Source organism: Pempheris klunzingeri, chromosome 19, assembly GCF_042242105.1.
Source record: "Pempheris klunzingeri isolate RE-2024b chromosome 19, fPemKlu1.hap1, whole genome shotgun sequence".
NCBI classification, from domain to species: domain Eukaryota; kingdom Metazoa; phylum Chordata; class Actinopteri; order Acropomatiformes; family Pempheridae; genus Pempheris; species Pempheris klunzingeri.
The window spans coordinates 13,514,144-13,536,621 of record NC_092030.1 but is presented as its reverse complement, the minus strand read 5'-3'; the positions used below and the strand labels follow the sequence as shown (position 1 = coordinate 13,536,621).

At 39.3% G+C, this 22,478-nt stretch overlaps 1 protein-coding gene across 1 annotated transcript in view; it reads left to right on the top strand.

Annotated features, from left to right (window-relative positions):
- The window catches only part of LOC139218828 (astrotactin-2-like), a 251,718-nt gene that overhangs the window by 215,093 nt on the left and 14,147 nt on the right, over positions 1-22,478 (top strand). The window contains exon 20 of the mRNA XM_070850535.1: positions 17,982-18,123. Within this exon, the coding sequence (XP_070706636.1) occupies positions 17,982-18,123 (142 nt within the window). The remainder of the gene's footprint in view (positions 1-17,981; positions 18,124-22,478) is intronic.

The following is a 22,478-nucleotide window of genomic DNA, read 5'->3' as shown; positions in this document are numbered from 1 at the left end:
AGCTGCCAGTGAAACCAGTCCTGTACTGTTGGCCACTGAGCACATCTAATGGAGCAGTTTGTGGATAAATACTTGGATAAATACTTTGCTCAAGGGCATCTTAGTGGTTTTGTGGAAAGCAAGTGTTTCTCCTTAATTTTCCCAGTTCATATTTTCCAAGACTGTGTGATGATTTTAACCAGTGAGTTTGCAGTCAAGCCTTATTCTCCATCTAACATCTAAGGGTGGGTACACACTAAAGGATTATTCGGCTGATTTACGGTAAACTGTATTTGACAATCTCGACAATCATAGGGAAAAATCCTGATCCAGGACTTAGTCAGGCCTGATGTTTGGCAAAATAGAGCAGTGTGAGGTGTTCAGGTTCAATTTTTAAATGTTAAAGAGAAAATGATATGGAAAACAAGATCCAAGTGAAGCACAAAGACGGTAGTTCTGCTGGTCTGCACGAATAATATTTTTTAGAACTGCAGCATTTTACATAGCATACAGTTGCTGAATACATTTTAAAATAATTTCAAAAGGAAAATATACGGGCAGGCCAGGGCAAAAAAAAGACGCCTTGGCTGCAATATGTGCTGGAACAAAACAGCACAAAGGACAGTCCCATTGAAATCAGAAGGTAGATGAGACGCAGATAAAGATGGTGGGACGGAGAGATGGGATTTTGACCACTGCCTACATCATCAGTAGTAATGTCAGCGCATACATCCAGCGGATGGGATTCAGTCCGTGTCGACATCCGCAGAAGCCGAGGCTGCGCGCACATCCATTGCCAAGTTGAAACACTGCTTCAGGCTGGTGTCTGAGAGAGAGGAAAGATAAACAGACAGCCACACACAGACACTCAGCCATGCTGAGCATGAGTCACACACTCAGAGCACACACATTCAGCCATGTGCACACTCATACAGATGGCAGACAGAGAGTGAGCGTTGAGATGCAGACACTTGGATGCAGCTCTCACTGGGTTCCCAAAGCCATGTTTCTATGTCAGTGCTGTCTAGACAAGGATATGAGAATATGCTGTATCCCTCCAGAGGTGGATATTGTTAGGGTCATTCATTTAACAATCAGAATAAATAGGTCTTTGTTGGACGGTTTCCACAGATTTGGCTTGTCTATTTGTGAGAGGGAAATGATTCCAGAGATTCATCTCATTGGGAAAACATTGTATGCCACCTACACCTATCCTACTGTTTTCAGGGCCATCCAAACAGCTTGATATAAAGTGGATTGCAGGTAGTTTTTTATTAATTAAAATTCTATTTTTATAAATTACTTAATATACGCAGATGTAATCAAGAAATCAAGTTTAGTGGCTACCAATTACCTAGGTCGAGCCATATATCTTTGAGTTAATGGTTGTATATGTGAATGTACCTTTGCTGATTGATGTAGACCTCAAAAACTCCCTAGCAACATCAACAGAGTAAGAGTCATTCACGAATTTCATCACTTCAGTGGGGATATGTGAGGATAAGTTGTCTTTTTAAAACCAAAACCAAACAGTTTTATCCATGTTAATAAGCTGATTCAAATGATGTAATATGCCACCCTTTTCAGTCGGGTTTTTCATCCGTAACAGCTTCCTGCATGAATGGATGCAATCATAGAGTCCTTGAAAATCTTGACAGTGAATGGTATCTTCTTCTAAGCTAATATCCAGAAATGTTGCTAATGTGCCTCCCTCTTGCTTGATGCACATTATAGATGTGATATTACGCCTCAACATAGGGGTGCACATTTTCTTGCAGTGGTCTATCAATGCTTGTTGGAAAGGTCATGTCAAGCTTTGAATGTGTTGTTGGAGGTGCCTTTAGTTATGAACCTTCAATCATTATAATGGCTGGTATAAGGATCAACCATTTTTCATCCTGTCTTGGCCATTTCTGACTTTCTTGCTCTGTATATTGCGACTGACTTCCGAATCTTAACACAAATGCATTGTCATTCATTCATTACATCCGAATATGCACACACAGGCCAGACAGTTTGCCCTTCTACCTGTCTCTTCACCTTGATTTGAGAAAATATGGACCTGAGTAAACATCTCTCGCCGTTTCCTCTCTATCACCTTATCTTCTTATCTTCTCTTTTTGTGTATGAGGAGTGCTTTAGAGGGATTAGGTCATTTTGTAGCATCACCCTGGTGCTCTCACATCTGCACAAGCCATGAGCAGCAAGGCCCCTGTCTCCAGTCCCTTTAGATCGCCCCAGTTATCAGTGCTGTTTAGTAAAAGTTAGCTGGTTACTCATAAATCTTCCCTCTGAGGTCAACAGTGGCTTAAAGATAGACCTGCCGCTTTGATGTGCAAGGAGAGCAGCTGAGCCCTTAGTTCATATATCTCTATATATGGACATGATGCTGTACTGATGCTCTACTGATATACTGCCTGCAGTACACCCAGGTCAGACATGGTTGTACAGGGTTTGAGAGAGAATCTTCCACTACCTATGAAAATATGCAACACCTAAAATCACATCTCGAGTTGTTTTCCTTTTTTATTGGTGATTATCATCTGTTGACATCATCTTTTTATCGGTCAGTTTAGTTTATCTTGAATTAAAAAGACCTCTAATCCTCTAGCTCTGTAAGCTCAGGGGACATAGTGGGAAGCCCTGCCATCCTAAAGGAACTGCATCACTGCATTCCTACCAGTGAGAACCCACTATAAACCATGACTGACTGTGATAACAACAGAAATTAGGATAGCAACACTCAACCTTATTCTGCAAAAACACAGGGATGCTGTCAACCATTCCTGTTGGTCCCTGAAGAGACCGAGGCATTGTTCCACATTCACTGTCCATTTGTCAGTGCAGAAGGTCCACAGGGACTCAGACATCCCACCATTTTGACAGACCCAACACACCCAAGGCAGGTCCATGGACAAGCTGTGATGATCTCAGCTCAGAACAATCGACCCATCCTTGCAGTAAAGTTGAAGGTGGGGACACGGTAAAACCCATTTAAAGAGACAGGGAGTGCAATGAAGCCATCATGTAGTTTGCAAAAGTTAGTTTGTAGTCCACAATGCAGGGTTAGCGCAGGGTTAGTAATCCATTGAAACTGTCCTAACATTAATCCACTGAACTGAGCAGTCTACGATTTAGGAGCGTGCTTAAATGGAGGGTGAGATACAATCAAAAACCAATTTGCTTTGATAGGGGGTTCCCAGGAACTCTATTGCAGATAAGAAGCTGTGCACTCAACATAGCATGTCAGCGTGTGCAATAGTAAGGCAGAGAATCGAGAATTTTTGAAGCAGGGGCTTCTACCGCTGAGTCCGTGGAGGGCGTCTTATTCACAACATTCATTCTGTCTTTGTTTTGAAAAATTTAACAGTGAGAATGGCAGTATTGCGGACACTGTTTTTACTGCCAAGAACCGGGCCCCACTGGGTTAGCATAGAAGAAGTCCGGAATACGGCTAGTGCCAGATGTACAGATGGAGCAGACAGAGAGGGATCACCTGTTTCTACAAGGCCAGTAATGCAAAGGAGGCACCGACTTACTGAGATGAAGCGTAGGTGAAGATGAGGTCATCCCAGATTGCAGTTAATCGTCTCCATAGGGTGCATTCAAGTGCAGACGCAAAGGTGAGTTTTAATGGCCATGCACAGTCTCCAAACATGATAACTCATCCCGATTGGCAAGCAAATTCAAATGTAAATTTTTGTTGGCTTGGCAGAGGAGAGTAATTTAGCTTGTAATTGTAGACCCTGTTAGAGGGCACTGACTGTCTGAATCCCAATTATACATAAAGTAAACCCTGAGCATCAGTATTTTAACTCCTTAGCAAACCATACACCTCTATTTTATCCCTCCCTGTTCTCTTCTTACACCTAGTGGACCTAGTGACCGACAATGGAGGGAAAAGCATCATATTCTGGAAACCCTATCTGTGAATAATATTTAATTATCTACCATCTTATACACAGTAAGCCGCATCAATAGAATCGGCACATTTGAAAAGCAGATAAAGATACGTCGGATAAAAGGTTTAAAAGTTTATTGTTGCCTTGATGACTCACCGTAATAATACGTATATCAAACAAGTAAGTAAACCAATTTACCATTTCAGGAGAAGGGTATTGTTGCCATTATTTTAATGAACAATTGATAAGATAGGCCTATGGAGTCTTGGGTACTATACTCGGTCTTACATTTCAGACCACTCATTCATATCTTAAGAGCCTTGGACCCTTGTGTAGTTTATTTAACAAGCCTCTGCTCCAACTCTGATTTCAGTCACATCAGTGATGGATATGAATGATCCACTTCACCGGGCCTCACACAGGCCTCTAGATGGCACACCAAGGCAGAGACAGCATTCACAGCAAAGCCGGTTAGATAGGCAGTGCTGATGCATTAGTGTGGGGCTCAGCATTCCTCTACAGCAATAGGTCAAACCAGCTGTGATATGTAAGAAGATATTGAGGATCACAGATGATATTAAGAAATTTGATAAGAGCATTAAAATGAACAAATGCTTGAAAAAGCTTTGATATCTTCATCAGTCAAAAACAAGTGACAAGGCAACAAGGAATTTGTGACTTTTAGTGCTGAAGATAATATATTTACATTTGGCACATGACCTTTTAACGGGATATTTTAATTTGTCATTTGTAATTAGATCAGTAATAAGCTGGTTTCCTTTAAATATTTAGTTATCTCAGGCACCACAGCCAGGTAATCAGCCTCTACCATTAAAACATCTACTTTGAAACTGAACACCTTATACAGTGGTTGCAACTGCAGATTGTTTTACAAAAGGATGCAGAAGTCTATTTCCACTGTATGGGAATAATTAGTGGCTTACCTACACTATAATGCCAGACATCCTTCAGCTCTGTTTCTTGTCTATCTCACTGGGAGACCCCAGAAAAAAAACAAAAACGGAAGCTGCCAAAAATATTATGACATTTCTTTGTCTAATAAAAGATTTAACCAAAAGTGTCCCTTATTGGCTGAATTAAGAATGCTTCTGGGTTCCATTATTCCATTTTTTACAATCCCTCTATTGTCTCGTCAGCTGCTAATTTGGGTGGCTTGTCCTTAAATTGCAGTTATGCTGAGATGACACTTTTTTTGTGAATGCGTTCGTCACCGTAGCGCTGTGCTTCCCACAACTCTCGCACAAACGCACGCACTTAACGCTAATTAAAAACCTGTGCGTCTCTCTGTGTTGCATCACTGCTGTATGATACCTGTGTCTGCGGTACATAGAACAACTGAGGGCAGGGCAGAGCAGTGGAATTACACGAAATTGTCAGGAACAAGAAAGTGAGAGGAGATCGTATGAAAACGTGGAACGACACAGTCAAGTCAGAGGAATCGGACAGAAAATGGACGGAAAAGGAAAGATACAGGAAAGAAAGGAGAGATTACAATATAAAAGAGTGGATGAGGTGAACAGACAGCAGCAAAGCTGAGGGTTACACAGCAATGATGTCACCTCATGCTGGCACTGTTGGACTGAGAAACAGATTAGCCATTTGATCTTTGCCCTTACTTTAGTTCCAGTTTCCTCCTCCCAGCTCTCGCAGCCAGTTTATTGGGATACATGGCATGTGGATCTTCCTGTGCTTTACCCTCCTCCGCTGTCACATACCTCATACCTCTCTTCTTTCCTCATGTCCCCCTTTCTTCTGCAACCAGGGTCAGTGGTATCCCCCTCCCCTGTTTATGTAACAGCTCCATTATTGGTTGAGACCAAGAATGCCCCCCAATGCGTCGATAAGCCCTCATTCAAAGAGATTGAATTATATGGAGATAAACGGTGTCCTTGAGCATGGGTGAAGATAACAGATTGGAGTGACACAGCTGACTCTCTTTGTTTTGTTAATTAAAGATGACCTCATCGCTAAAAATGGACGCTGTGCATCTCCTCGTCACGAGCCTCGCCATCAGCAGATTGCAGATTGCAGGCAGGGGGCCAAGGGCTTTCTGCATTCCCTTTTCCTTTTTGCCTCCTTTCCCATTTTGCCTTTTCACACGCACATTGTTAGTCTCTCTCTTCGCCATAGGTCTAGACTTTCCTGGTTTCATTTTTTTTTGTCTCTCCATAACCATGACACTCCCTCCGTGTCCCTTATGTAGATATGGACACTTAATGTGTGTTCACGGAGCCTCTAACTCACATTAATGGATTTGTGCTGGAACTGTAATAAAGACACGATAAGGATGCTGCCCCTCAGTGCCTTCCTTTTCATTTATCTTTGTGTGTTGTGGATCATTTTGTCCTCATCAGTTATAAGGATACTAATGAGATCTTCGTGTGTTATAAAGGCACTGACACAAGTTATGGTGGTCTGGACTTGATCTTTGTTGAATTTGGCACTAGTTAAAAATCAATTTAAAATGCATTTAAGCATTAAATTGGGATTGAGTAGTCTCACTTTGCAAATCAGGGCATTACAAACAGTTAAAGTGGTACAAATAAGTATTTACTCATGATGGAACTGCTCTCTGGATTAATTAAACAGGAAAGGACCAACAACCCTGCCTGTATTTATTCATAATCATTCATATTATATCTATAATAATCATTACCTGGACACATTTTGCTGCTGATACTTTATTCGTGCTCCTGTTGCTGACAATGCACAACAAAAAACAGAACCAGAGTTATAATTGTCCAAAATCAATGTATTTTCCCATTTTTGAATAGTATTGCATTATATTGAAAGGTGATTCTAATTGTTTATCCACCCTAAAGTGAACGTTTTAATTCGATACATTACCATGGTAATGTGTCCTAAATACCTCATCAAAAAGCCTACCTTGACCTAAAAGATGCCAGTGCACTTCTCATTTAACCATGTGAAGAGAGTTCTGTGGCTACAGAGAACTTCACCTGTACAACAGATAACCTCATTTCTATTTTACATAAGCTTTGCCACCGTATGTGAAAGGGCGACACATACCCAGTTATGAGCCTGACTGACATCTTTTAAAAAAAATCACATGAAATGACCAGCACACGACTCGTATACTAGCCAGCATACTGGGAAAGTTAGGTGGTCTCAGTGTAAGAGGCAATCAACAATTGCTCACCTTACACAAGTCTACTCCACAGAGCCAGCTGAAGCAACCAGAGCCCAGCAGTCTTGTGATACAGCAGGTGGAGGATGCAGTGCACATCAAGCAGTCAATACAGTGCAGCATCTCAGTGAGACACAAGCCAACAGCCTGTCAACACCCACAGGTCTATTCTTAGTGCCAAGTACAGACCCAAGGGGAGACAGAACCACAGTAAAAGGAGCCAGGGGCAGTAAAAACAGACCACACACGGGTCGCATCAAAATGGCAGACATGGATCCAGGGGGCCATTAGCCTGTGACGAACCATCACACCTGACCCAATTTCTTGCTATGCATAAAATGCAGGGGCAGCCCATTGTCAAACAGCACATCACTCTCAGGTTGTCAGAGCCAGTGTGCCACATAGTTCTGCAGAGGAGCCCAGGAAGGTCTGACACAAAGAATCTAATGAACATTCAGGGCCATCAACCATAGCAGAAGTAAGACGGGGCTGTTGAATGTGGACAGTTGCTCAGGACATTCATATTGAATGAGGGAAAAAATGTGTTTGCATGATACAGCTCTTAGTTTGACTGACAATGAGGAACTGCATATTTGCTATTTGGGGTGAATGCCATTCAGCTGTTACCTCATTTGACCTTGTGCCTATGATATCATCAGTCCACAGAGCTGCAGAAATATTATTGAAGTGTATGATTGGCAGGTGAAATTAAACATAAAATTTGTCCTAAAGGATGATCAAATAATTAATCAATTTTCCCATTACATCTGCTGAACTTGTCTTTCCTATATGTTACTTTAGCTTCTAATACCACATCTTATCTTTGATCATAACATGGCCTGGGTGAAAACTCAATTATTATTAGCTGGAGGAAAGTTGATTAATTTCAGATAAGTGTAAGGCTCCGAGGTAATACTCTTATTTCTTTTCACTGTTTGTTTTTTATCTGTGTCTTGTACGGTGTCCTTGGGTGTTTTGAAAGGCGCCTATAAATAAAATGTATTATTATTATTATTATTATTATTATTACTCTTGCAAATTTACCAGTAATAGTTCCAATGAGCTGGCCATTGATTTACTGCTCAACAATATGCAACCTCATTAGTCAATGCATTTAGTATGTTTTGTAAAAAAAAAGATATTGTGGAATAAATTAGTAAAAGCTAAAGCTAATAGGTTCTATAGGTGTGGAGCTGCAGTGGTTATTCACTTTGGAAACGCATTATTTCTGCTTACCTGAAAACACTGCCAGGGTTAGGATTTGAATTCCCACTGGGGGCACCGATAATAATGTCTGTTGTATTTGTATATAATTTGGATTTGTTTGCTGGATTGATTGACGGATTGAGGCAGGGGACTGTTATCACTACATCTACCAAATGTTCAATTCTTGGAGCAGTACACTTTTTAGCCACACCGGCAGCATGGCTCTAATGTCGGCCATTGGTTGGTTTGTCACTTTTTTACTAAAATTTGCTATATGGACTGGCACAAAATTCTATTTTACAGAAATGAATCCTGATTATTTTGATGATTTCGTGACATTTCCTCTTTGGCCACTGAGACATTTCATCACTTGTGGCTTTAAATGGTAAGTCTGCACAAATAATGGATGCATTGCCATGAAATGTGATGCAGACATTCATGTTGTAACCAAATACCTGCAAAACTAATGGCATTCCCTATAACAATTATTAAGTGCCAATTAGCAATTTTTAGCAAAAATGGTGGATATAGTATATATTATACCTACTGAACATCAGCATTTTAGCATTGTCACTGTGAGCACATTGGCGCGCCAATTTTAGAATTAAGCACAAAGCACCACTGAGCCTAAGTGTAGCCTTGCAGAGCTGTTAGCATGGTTCTTTGTCTTGTTCAAGTATATGCTGCTACTTCTGTGTCACAGAATCAGAGATCAAATAGAGAGCTGCCTTCTTTTGGTTATTGTGCTGATGAAATGCAGTAAGACCTTTCAGTCAAGCGGAACAAGCTAATGTTCTGGGCAATGGCTAGGATAGTAAAATGAGCAAGAAAGATCTGTCCAGTATACTGTAGAATTAAATATACATACATGCAATGTATATTTTCATATTAAAAAAAAGTACCATATTTGATGTTGATCAATGAATGGTACACTAAATTTTAGAATGTAGCATAAATTTTACATTTATAACAACGTTTACAAGATAATACTGCTGTTTTGTCTTTCGTTATTTATCTATCTATCTATCCATCTATTTATTTATTTACACAGTATACAAGACAATTGCTAAGCCGTTTACATGAATAATGAAAATTACTATTCTGGTAGTGGAACAGCTGGAACTGTTTCTGCCATTTTGGGTCACTCTTCCATATCAACAGGCCAAAAACCTGCTGATATCCAAGTCTTTCAAAAAGTTTAAAAGTTTTCACCGGTAGATGAGAAATGTTGGCTTTTCCTTTGGACATGAATCTCCTCTCCAGTCTTGCGAACTGTTTGCTAGTTGGTTTGTTTACAACGCACAGCTGACCGTAAAAAAAGGCAAGAAGCCATGAGTTGCAAACTGCAGTAAAAACCACAAATGAGATCTATATTCCACATACACTGTGTACATGTTCAAAGAATGCTCCTAAAACCAGAATAATTAAGATATATCTTACATGTCTTAATCTCAAAATGCTGCATATGGAATATCCAAACAAATTACAGTGTTTACATGACCCGTTGCATATTTTAGATATTTGCAAAACGAAATAATAGTGGAACATTAGTGTGCATGTGAAGCGTAGGTACTGTACTGACATGAGGATAGTCTGAATTGAGTTTATGAGCACATAATGGCAATGATTCTGTGTCCAAGTACATGCACACAATTCCATTCCAGTCTATTTTAGCTTTCTCTCTCATTTCCTGAAAAAAACTGTTTTCATGAATAAATGATGTGTCTTTCTGCCAGCACAATGCCTCAGCAGGGTTGTCCAAAGGGATGTCCTTCTACCTGATTAGAAAAACTTGGACAATTATGTGCAACTCAGCCTGCTATTTCCCACAGTGCTTTGTTCCTACCTCTAAATATCTGCCTTGGATGCCATTAGTTAATCCCCACAAGTCAAATGCAACCCCCCTCCCACACACGAACACACTTATATGCAAGCTTCTTTTTTTTTTTTTTACTTTGAACTTCCTGCCATAGGTGGCATTAGGTTCCATGTCACAGTTTGTCTATTGCTTTGTACGTTTTTTATGTGCGTGTGTGTGTGTGTGTGTGAGAGAGAGAGAGGCAGGTGACATGTGGGCTTAGTGTGGGCAGTGGAGAGTTGAGTGCTGACAGTTTAACAGAAGAAGTCCCAAGCATGTTTGGCAGCCCACAGGAAATATAAAGCATGTGATGTGTTTGTTAATATAAAGATTGTGTTTTGTTTGTTTAAAAGGAGTCCTGACAGATGAACAGAAATATACTTAAGGGTATATTGGTATATGTTGATATATCAATGCAGCACGTGATCATTTGAATCTGAATTTAGAATTACAGTATGTGAATTTATTACATCATTTAAATTTCCAGTGAAATTATAATCCAACACCTGCCTATGATCATGAAGTTGCGGAAATGAGTTCTTCACACTCACATGTGCCCAGGTTTGTGCTACCAATTGTGTTTGAGCCAAATTTTAGGATATTAGTGACCTGTAAGATTTTATTTTCATGTGACATTTTATGCCACATTGTTATTTTATAATTTTTTCAATTCATATATTGATTCTGTGAATCACTCAAGACCTTTTTGTTTGCATGACAAACATAAGAGTGTCAGATTAATTTTTCTGGGCTGTAACGTTCAATTTCCATGTCTGCTCAAATGGCAAAGAAAACAAAGCTGGCACTAACTAGCTAGTATATATTAAGACATGTAAGACACATGTATTGTTGTATTAATACACATGCCTTATATTTAAAGTAGTATAGGTAAAGATGCTGCACCTTACATAATGTGAGCATAATGTGTGTTAGTGATGATTAGCGATTATCAATTTGATTATTGCATTTTCATTTCAGTTTTTCCTCAAATAACACGTAGGTATGTGAAAAATTATAATGCTATTTTTGAATTACATTTTCATTGTTAAGTTTACATTATCATTTTGAAATAGTCCCCTGAGAGACTTGCATAGAAATGCACAAAAACAATACATTACCTGTTTTACTGTGTACCCTGTAATGTGTGCATACATTATAGAAGAATTACATTACTGCCTTCATTCACTCTACAGAAATGCAGATACATTTATATGTCATCTAAACTATATTGACCTTGTGGCCAAGAAAGTGAATGAACAGTGCCTTACTACTCTGTTTTTGCATCTGCCACTTTCCCTCAAATTTCCTCTTTGAGCAGAAAAAAAAAAATGTGTTCATGTGTGAACCCACTGACCTGGAGGATTTACAAGTATACTCTCTCTAACTCACCCACACACATGTACACACACACACACACACACACACATGTACACACACACACACACATACATATTCAGTTAATGGCTGAGGCAATTACACTGTGCCTGAGTTCAGTAGTGTAATTGAAATGATATGTGAGAGATAACAGTATAGCAAGCCTAGCATCCAATATCAGGCGGAATGCCACCATGTGCACACCTGTCTCCCCATCCAGCCACAGAAGGACAAATAGGATAAAACGTGTGTTGTGCTTGAGTGGGCAAGCGTGTACATGTGCATCCAGCACATTGTAAATTGTGTATACGTTCATTTTGTATGCATGTGTTGCTTTATAATCTCACTGCTGGGTTTCAACTTTTTCTACTGTTGCAACTTTCTGTTCACTCTTTGTAATTGCCCTTTCCCCGCCTACGGCTACTATTCACCCCATGTTGCTATGGAGGAAGGATTTCTCTTTGATTTTCCTTGTCCTGTGTTCACCCCCAACCCGTTATTGTGTTTTGCTGTGTGCCCGTGTTTTTGAGAAGGATTTTCTTGTTTCCTAGAGAATTTTGGTGAGTCCAGGTCAGACACTTTTGCTGTTGTGGGCCAGCAAAGCCCTTTGAGACATTGTATATGATATTGGTCTGTATGCCCACAAATAAACTTTACTTCTTTGCAACTGCATCATAGCTATGAGGCCTGTGTGTGTTTGAAGCAGAGTTGTTCTGTCTGTATGCTGTCTGTCAGCCCGTCTCATCATGTTCCCATGTTTTGCTATTATTTGTTCCCCTCTCTGCTTACTAAAAAGGTCACCTGGCATTTACCATGAGGTTTTAATCGCCATGTAAGCTGGAGAACACGCAAAATGGCTTTTACCGTAATAGAATTTCGGGGGCCTTAATTTTTGCCAGCTGTGTTCTGTTTTGGCTTTGGTATTGACACAAATGTTGACGGACCACAGGCCTACCCATGAGGAATCCCTCAGAAGGGTAGAACCATAAATGCTGCTTCTGGGTGGGTTTTGATATCTTATTCTGCAGTTAATGGATTTGATGTTGTGTATCATTAACTAATTCTAGATTGGTATGTAAGCACTCAAAAGCTACCACCATGGAGGCAGTAGATGATTGAATGCCCTCTGTAGAAATGAGCAAACTTCCACAGACAGTCATATGTGTGTGCCAAGGGCTTGTAAAACACTTCCAGTTTGGCAGTTGAGTCATACCACCATTTTGAAAATGGTCATGCCACCATGTGTGAACACTCCACATTTGATTCATTAGCCTGTGTCATTTCCTCAGTCCAGTCTCCGCTTCCTCAGATGTATGCACGCACACACACACACACACACACACACACACACACACACACACACACACACACACACACACACACACACACACACACACACACACACACACACACACACACACACACACCACCCCTCTTCATCACTTCTCCTCTTCATTGATGTGCTCATCTTCTTTGCACCCTCTCAAACAGACGTCTGTAGTAAGCAGGAGGGACGAGGTGTTAATATGAGGGTATGTTAAAGCAAATGGGCACCAGATCCAGGCATATGTTTTTAGGTTGAGTGATAAATTGTTAGCACTGAACAAGAAAAAATATTTATTATTTAGCTTATTGCTTTTTTTCAAGGTTTTTCAGGGTTGTTAAAGAAAATCAGTCAATCTGACCCAAATGCATGTTTATAAAGTTTAAAATATGACAGTGGTCTCATTCTGTATCCTTCCTTATCAGGCAGCTGCATGATTCAACGTAGAGAAAGAGGAAATTCCAGAAACGCTTGTATAACAACAGTTTATGAATCAGCAGCACAGGTAAATGGTGATGGTAAATGAACTGTACCTATATAGCGCCTCTCTAGTCTTTTCAACAACTCAGAGTGCTTTAACACTATTACTTCATACACTGAGGCTGTGCTTCAGGAGCAATTTGGGGTTCAGTGTCTTGTCAAGGACACTTCGACAAGAGGACTGGAGGGGCTGGGGATCGACCCGCTCTTCCTCATGGGCCCCAGCTGCCCCACGTCCTTAACTAAATGATTGTAAATAATGTCAGCTTTGCTTGGTAATGGTTACATGCAGTGAACAGTATTTTGAGGTGCCAGCATCATCTGTCAGTGCTCATGTGGAGGATCAGTTTGCAACTTTAGGTAATGCCATCTTGGATTCGAGGTCTCTAAAATCAGTTGGGAGAGAGGGCAGGTACACTAATTTGACTATTTCTTTGCCTTCTGTTGAAATAATGCTGCTTTTTACATAAAAGCTGCTGTCATTGGTCTGTATATAATGCAAATGTGCGATTATGTTTTATGACATTTTATATAGTTCCCTGTAAAACAATTGTTCTATTTTAGTTATATTAGAATGCTTTAGTATTTGATTTTCATTACTTACCATTGTAACAACATTTACATGTAGAAAAGGCCAATGTCAGCCCATTTACTGTGCGTACATGATAGGACATTGTGAACCCCTACTAAGCCTGCATACTGGTCTTCTGTTTATGTAATTGCATAACATTTTATAGCTTTCAGATGGTTCTGTTTAAAGAGTGTTTGACCCATGGAATGTGCGGGTAGAGTTTTCTAGGTAAGGGTATAAGATTGTTGAGAGAACTAAAACACAAACCGTGTTCTCCTGCTGCGTCCTTCAATTGATAATTACACAGTAAGCTACTCAAGAGCCACTGAAGACCAGACCAAAGACATTTGTCTTTTGTTTAGTCTTCCACATGGATCAAAGTTACTTGGCACTTTTTTGTGCTGTCAGTGACATAGGTGGTATATTCACACTGTACATGTGATTGCCAGCTATGACATGTTGCCTTATGTCACCACGAATTAGCAACAGTCCAAAGACTATGATCAACACATGAAGTAATAATAATAATAACAATAAAAAACAACAAACAGCTAACAAAAGTAAAAAGGATCCAATGATAATTGATATTCAATAAATAAATCAGAATTTAAATTAATAAAATAATTACCAATATCAATATCTAGCCTTTACATAATAGAAAACAAAAGGGTAGCCCTTGATGAGCACACTCTCTATGCTACATTAGCATGTGTCAATATGCCTGCCATTTGATTTTTGAAGTCAAGGTGTTATAATTTCATACATAAACCCACCGCCACCGAAAGACTCACAAGTGTTTGCCATTGAACTGCACTGTAGTCGTGCATCAGCTCTTTGATTTATTCTGATTATTAAAGCATCCATGGCCATCATCATTCCACTCCATGACCACATCCAAAATCATAAAACATCAGAGCACTCACCATCCTTTTTCTTTCCTCTCCCATTGTTTGTCTCTTTCTCCCCTGAGTTCGATTTTTTCTCGTTCCTCCCCTCCTTTTACTCCACTTGGGCCCATGCTACTTAGCCTTTGTGAAGTAGCAGAAATCTGGCATTCCTGTCGTAGTTGCCTGCAATAAAAGGTAGGGGAATGGACTTGAAAGCCGTAATGAACGCAGGGCAAGTCAGGTCACCAGTCAGTCAATCGTAAATACAGTAGAACATTATCCACAAATGATTAAGTGGTCTGCAAGGAAAATTTTATTGTTCCATCAAATGTTGGTGTGTTACATACTTGGCCCATTTAATACACTAACTGCAAGAAAATTAGGACAACTGAACACCTCTGCATTGCCTGTAGTTTTCAGACAGTGAAAATTCAAAAAAAAAGTTATTAAGGCAATAAATATGCCATAAAATGTTGGTTCACAATTCTGAATCAGTACAGCTGGCACTAACCACCTGACAAAGGTGAAGCTAGTTAAAAACACTGAGCCAGGTTGTCCCTGCACAATGGCAACAATAAGCTATAAGTTACTGATTTCATGCTTTTATCACACCTAAAGAGTTTCTAGTTTAGTGTAGCCCTTCTGAGCATCAGGAGCCTTTGCTCAAATTAAATACCTGAGTGCACAGCTACTGAACAATAAATCTGATGGGAAACTCGTGGATCCAATATCATCTTAGAAATAAATCTACCCTTCACCTTCAGTTCAGCTCATTCACTTTGTTTCATTTTTCATATCTTTAGATGATTCTCTTTCCTTGTGATTGATTGTGCCATCAATGCTGGTAAAGAGCAAAACAATACAGTCTATTATTGATCCACAAGTATGAGAGTAGGCCTATGAATAATTTTTGTCTTACAATTATTAGAAAGAGGAAAGTTATTTAACAATAGAAAAAAAAAACCTAAGTGAAGCTTTGCATTATAGTCAAAAGAGAAACTTTTAGTTACCGTATTTTTTCCAGAGATGTGGACATCAATGTGAAAGCTAGCAGCAGAAAAGCTGCATACAAATCACAGAAACATTACCAGGATCACAATCACAGAAACATTACCCTTACGGCGCAGCAAATGTTCTCTCCATAGTGCTGTATGTAGGCTTGGACCACCTACATTTTATAGTGGTCAAACCCACGTGGATCAAATGACAAAATAAGATTTGTGATACTGATGTCCTCTCCTGTATTGGCAGGTTGAGTATCCATACCATGCCTGGAAACTGACACATGCACTACAGGATTCCTTATTCCAAATGTAGGGAAATGCTCAAGGAAATGGTTATTCTATGATGGACACTGACCAAGATGACCAGGTGTCACATTTTGAGTTCTGTCTGCATTGACCTTTTTTAATATTTAACCAACACCACAATCTTACCCTAATCTTAATGAGGTGCTTTGAGTTGTCTAATGTTATTAAATGTTTGACTGATATGTTCAGTATGATCTTTTTCCAACTTTGCAGATACATTCATTGAAAATGTTCCCTCATTATGGATGTTGATAAAACACAAGGTTGAGGCAAGATTACATATGTGTGCATATGTAATTTCTAGGCTGTATTTAGTATCCACATAGTATTCAGTCAAGAATTAGCCAGTTGTACATTTTGTTAATAGCTAATGCAAAGCAGATGGCACAGCTGGATGGTAAAAAAAATAAACATTTCGAGGTCAACCAAATGAAGGGTAGATCTGTTCCATAAACCATAAGGTATAAAAAAGGGTCAATGATGGAAAAGTATTTAAATCTCACTACTGAATTTGAAGACAGTGCAATGATTCTATTGCGCAAGTTTACATTTATCAGTACTAAAACAATACTGACTTTGTTATTATGTCATAAAATGTAATTGACCTTACTTGTACTGAAAATGTGAAATGTCTGGCTTCTTGTTGTTGGCTTCTTGTTGACACTCCAAGATAATCTGTCTGTCTGTTTAATGAATACTTTTCAAGAATTTATCCAAGTGTTATCCAAATATAAACACTTTACGCAGGTGGCCTTGAGGTTTGAGAAAGTTGAAAAATGAAGTATGAAAGTTTGTGATGACGTACATTGTTTCTAGTGAAAGGTAACAGATGGGAATCGGAGCTTGAAATGTATAGTTCAAACACGCTCAATCAACATCCATGGAGGATTGTCCAAGATTTTGACAAAAACATTAAAATTGCAAATGTGGACATATATTGATATTAATATTGACAACTTGTTTTGCACACCTAAGCAGGTTTTAACAACAGAATAAATGAATTCAAATTGAAATTCATGTTTAAAAAGGTAAAACCTTGAAGAGACCGACCCGATCCTGCAACAGTGCAGGAATGTGTTTTGGGGAAACCTCCTATACACAGAGCTCTTTCTGTGAAAAGGTCAAATCATTCATTCGTGCAGTTCTTTTTCCTCTCTTCTGCAACCTTTTCTTACCATCCCCTTGTGCCCTACCAGCCAGACTTACTCCCTGTGTTTATAAGTTGGCCCATGTATCATAAGCTAAAACTAAGCTGCCCTTTACCTCGTGTAGAAATAGTTGGAAATCCAACAGTTTGAGAGCTTTTAAACTATTTTGACAGCTCCCTCTTTTTTCCATCACCCCCATGAGCACTGGAAACTGGCGTCGTGTATGTGTGTGTCTAAATGAACAAGTGAGCGTCGCTCGCCTTTCCCGTAAGCTGACATGAAAGATATTTCACAACTTGTGAAGTAGTGTTTTGTGAGACGCCAGGGTGCTCAGTGAGATATCATTGTAACAGTACCATGTGCCTATAAAGAAAAGAAATCCTGTTTTCTTACAGTTCTAAAACATAGTGTGTAGGGGTTGCAGCCAGTAAAAAGTCATATTTAATTTAGCCTTGGGCTTCGTGCTGAGGTAATGGCTCCCACTGGACCAGGCAGAGGTAAAATTCACCACACCACAGTCAAACGGGACAATCATTGATAAGCTTAGAAATTCATCCATGATGAAGATTATGTTGTTCAGCATTGTTTTTCCTGTGCTGAAACACAGTGGAACCAAAAGATAACATTGTTTAACTAAGAACAATAGATGAATGATATTGTTGGAAGATATGTTTGCTTTTTTTGGCAAATAATATGATTGATGGTAAAACATCCTTATAACCTTTGTCTAAGATTTCGTCTTTCTTTCTTTCTTTCAATTTCATCTCTACCAGGTGAGGTTCTGAGCTTGATGGATGATCTGTTCTCTGGTTTGGGTTCATCCTGTGTTGTGGCCGGGAGGAGGATTGGAGACCATCCTCACTCTGTGCTATATTCAGTGGTCTTCAAGTGCCTGGAACCAGACAGTCTCTACAAGTAAGTCTCTTAATGCCCTTTGCCAAGTTTTCAGTTGTCAAGTCAGTTGAGTCACTAATTAATTGTGGATGTTTATTTCTTCACCATATGAATACACTGGTCATGAATTGTGTTGTGTTTTAATTAGTAAAGAAATAGTTTCAAGGGTCCTGCACACGCCTGTATAGAAGTATAGAAAGTCCAGAATTATTTGTAGATCTTAATGTGTTTATATGTAAAAATACAATGAGCATTAAAACTAAAATGTGTGTGTTACTGAAGCTAAATACAATATATTAGAAGCTGGAAGAGAATTGCCATCTGATCGTGGTGTTGTGTACCTCTGTGAGCCTTTTATTGCTGTGCTCTGGATCTCCTAGTAGGGTTTATCAAGGCACGGTGGTCTCAGTTGAGGGGCTAGACTAAAACTCTCAAATGTCTATATGGTCAGCATCTTAAAAGAGACCTTGCCCTGAACAGGGAACGTGCTGCTCCATCTTGCAGCCAGAAGAGCTTTCAGCGTTCAACATTGTAGTCATATAAAAGCATGCACTCCTTAAGAAGGAGTACATGGTTTGGGTGTAGCCAAACGGCCATTATGTGGCAACCCAAGATCCCGTTGATGGACACACGTGGTAAAAGAAGCTGTTAGGCTGAAGAAGGACGCTATGAGACTTGGTTAGCCCACAGTCTCCATAGGAAGTGGTCTTGTGTGAGAGGGGTTTGGTGAAGCCTGGGATAGAGACTTCTGTTTGGTTTTGGCGAGGTTATGGCAAACCATGACACAATTCAGGCAGCAATGCCTAACCACGGCGATTCTGAGCAGAGGAGACTTGAAGGAACTCATGAACCCAGCTTACACCATGGCCGTGAAGAACACAGAGGATTTTTTTTGGAGGATTCTATGGAAGTTTCACCTGTCTCTTTGGTGGAGTTAGGCAAAAAGTACCACAATGGCAAGGTACGGCTGGGGTGTTGAGATTTTCCCTGATATTCTAAAGGTAGAACATGTGTTTTTGGCAGTCTTGATTGATACATGATTGATATCATGTGGAGGTCAGGCAATATGTCTATGAAGTGCAGAAGAGGATGGCGGTTCCCATTTTTCCCATCAGCCAAACAACAAGTCATTTTTTTATTCAAATCAGGATCAGGATTCATTGTAGGGCATTTTGAAACATATTGCTATTTCTAAACATTTTCTATTATTAAAACTAGAAATCTAGCAATCCTGTATTTACTCATTTACAGAATTCTGTGACACTGCTCTTAGTCTCTGCTTGCAATTTATTGCAAACCAATTGACTTAATCCTTCTTCTGACCACATTTTTATGAGTTCAGTGTTTCCCATTACCATATAAAGACCTTGCATTCAACATTATGATGTGGCCATGTTTGCCTCATTCTCAAACAGCAATGACGGGGCAAATATCAGCAATACCACATCCTCCCCTGGGTGTCTACAATTCCAACTGCAAATGTTATTTTGTTTCAGGGGGTGAATTTTGTTACCTACTCCTGGACAACAGCTGGGTCGAGTTAACCAGGCAAGCATACTTAGTCTCACCATGGTGGAAGTGGTGGATGCTTCCGTTCTTTTATGTTCTTTTTCGTCAGAGGAGAAAATGGTTTTAGTGAATACAGAAGGATCCCTGTTAAGATCCCTGTTAAGTTGACAACTCTGTGTAGATTTTGGTGGTCATTTAACAAACAGACCTTACCTGAGGTCATTAGATGGCCATCACCCTCAAGAATCGTGCATTTACAATAGTAAGCCAAACTGTGACAGCATGAAAATTGGGCAGCAAAGTATATTTGCTGCTGCTGGTGTTACTGTTGAGGATTTGCTAGTAAATTGGATTAGTTATTAGAGTTGGTCGCATTAGGGTTAGAGTTATGTACATCATGTTTTACAAACATTGTTAAAGTAACTGCATGGTGGAGTAGTCCTGTACAGGATTGCATTACTCTGAAACTTGTTTCTAATATTTTGTTCACTTCATTTACATATACGGAGGAATGAAAAGCACCAGCCCAGTCAATAAACTGTTTTTTTTTTAAACGTTTTTGTTGGTTTATTGATTGGGCTGGTGCAATGATAATTACAAAAATAGAGCAGTATTAAATAGTATTATATTGTATTAAATAGTTTAAGCAATTGGACTGTTGTATAGGTTTGCACTCTATTTCTCTATTAACTCAATTTATTGTAAGTTATATAGACAGACATTTCAGACTATAAATATATTTGTCTTCAAATTGAGGCAGAATATTCTTTTTCCTTTCTTTTTTCTTCACTTGGTATTTCTGTAATGTGAATTTCCTATGAGCAATATTTGCCTCCCTCTAAATCTTGAAAGAAAGTTGCAAGAGCAGCACTAATGGGTGAACCAGACCAAACCCAGATGTTGTTGTGGCTGTCATTGGACACATGAAACACACTGTCTTCTCAGCTTTTGACTGTCTTGTCAGGTTTTGTTAGATGTCTTATGTTTGTAATACCCTTGCTATTTGGTGGCCTTGGTTTGTTTTGGGAACCTCAACATTGTTCTTCTAAAAGACGCAGCCAGGATTTAAAGCTATGGGAAATCTGATATATTGTTATGTTTTCCCCAATCTATATGCATGTGGTGTACCGTCCAAGTAACAAAAAACAAATAAGTTGAAGGTTGCAAACATTGGCATTGTAGAGGTGCTTCCATTAAATGCAAATCAAGAAGTAAAAGAAAAAAAAATCCACATTGTGATTGCTATGACAACACACTAACTAAGAGATACATTAGTGAAGGAAATAGAAAGATTTTAGTCCCATACTGTATTATTGAACCAGAGGACCTTTCATAACCTAAACTTTAATCAGCAAAGATTGTCTAGTCGTGTCAAAGACCATCAGAGCAGGGAAACAGGTGAGAGATAGAAGCTACATCACATGCATAACAAGGCCTTTGTATTGGTTGGATGATCTGATTTAAATGTTGATGGTCAAAGGTCAAAATCACAGTGACTTCATGTCCATCCTATTCTTGGGATTGCAATGGAAGGAATACTTGAAGGGACTTTCATTGCATCTGGCACAAATGTCCATTTGGGTTGATAATGTATATAAAGCATTTATATACGCGTTTTAGAAGTCGCAGCCACTTTGCAGCAACATCCATATGTAAATCGTTGTCTACTGTCATGGATGCAATTTTGTGTTCTATCAGAATTATTGGCCATGCCTGTGAGTCTTTTTTGTTTTTGTTCCCCTCAATGAACTTACTCACTAAGAGACATTCAGCACAGTTGGAGTCAGCTCTAGTCTTTTTAATAATTTGGACTATTACTGATTTGAACTTTGTACTTTTAAGAGTCCACCCTCTTCAATTCCTCTCCTTGGGTGACAACCTGGACAGGGGGGGGCTACTGTTCTAGTTGCCTTGTTCACCTGGGCATTTAAACAAGGGAGTTAAGATGATAAAAGAAATTGAATAAAAGATCCTAAAAGCCGTCAACATTTACTGATGGCAATGCCAACGACATGATTACCATCTATTTAGTGAAAAACCCTTGATTTTGAGTTTTCTAACAGCTTTGACAGTAGATGACGAATAGTGGAGGAATAACTATTAGTTTAATCTGTAACTCAGGCACAAAAATCTGCAACGGGAGCCTAATTTCCAGCTTTGTAGCAGTGTTATCTTTGTTTAGGCATTCTCCACAGTGTTATTTTTCTCTGATAAGAGCAGAATTACGTCGGAATTACGTCTGAGGGCAGGTCTGTTTGCAGCCAACTCCGCTTGTCTTAATCAAGAGCCTGATAAGACCTCTATGGGTATTGGCTTTACACTTGATCATTACCAAGGCTGCTATGGCCCTAATGTTCGCCTACAAACCAAAATGCTGTATGCTCTATGAAAAGTTACACATACTAATTTCAACTGCTGCTTTTTTAAGAGTGATTAAAAATATACTGGATACAATGTAATAGTTTTTGGTGCTATAATCCACTGATGCCAAAAAACCTTTATCGGCATCAGCATGTGCTAAGCTAGAATTCTGTAATTTTGTGTTTGTGTTGAGTTTGTGCATCCAGACAGCTAAGTAGAGCCAATCAAATTGGTGTCTTAATTCACTGATGTAGAGTAAAGGTTTAATGCCCCTTAAGGGGCAATTTGGCTTACAGACTGCAGTTAATGAATAATACATACAGGAAAGTACAGCAATGAACAAAAACAACAAAAATTACATATGAGTGCTCAAGTAACCAGATTTGCACAGATGTCACTGTTGTCCAACAATTTTTAAAAAACAAGACAAAGTCAGAAACTGGGGACCACCCTGTTGTAGTCACAGCTAGTAAGAGGCCAGTTGTTTAAAAAGCCAATAGGTACTA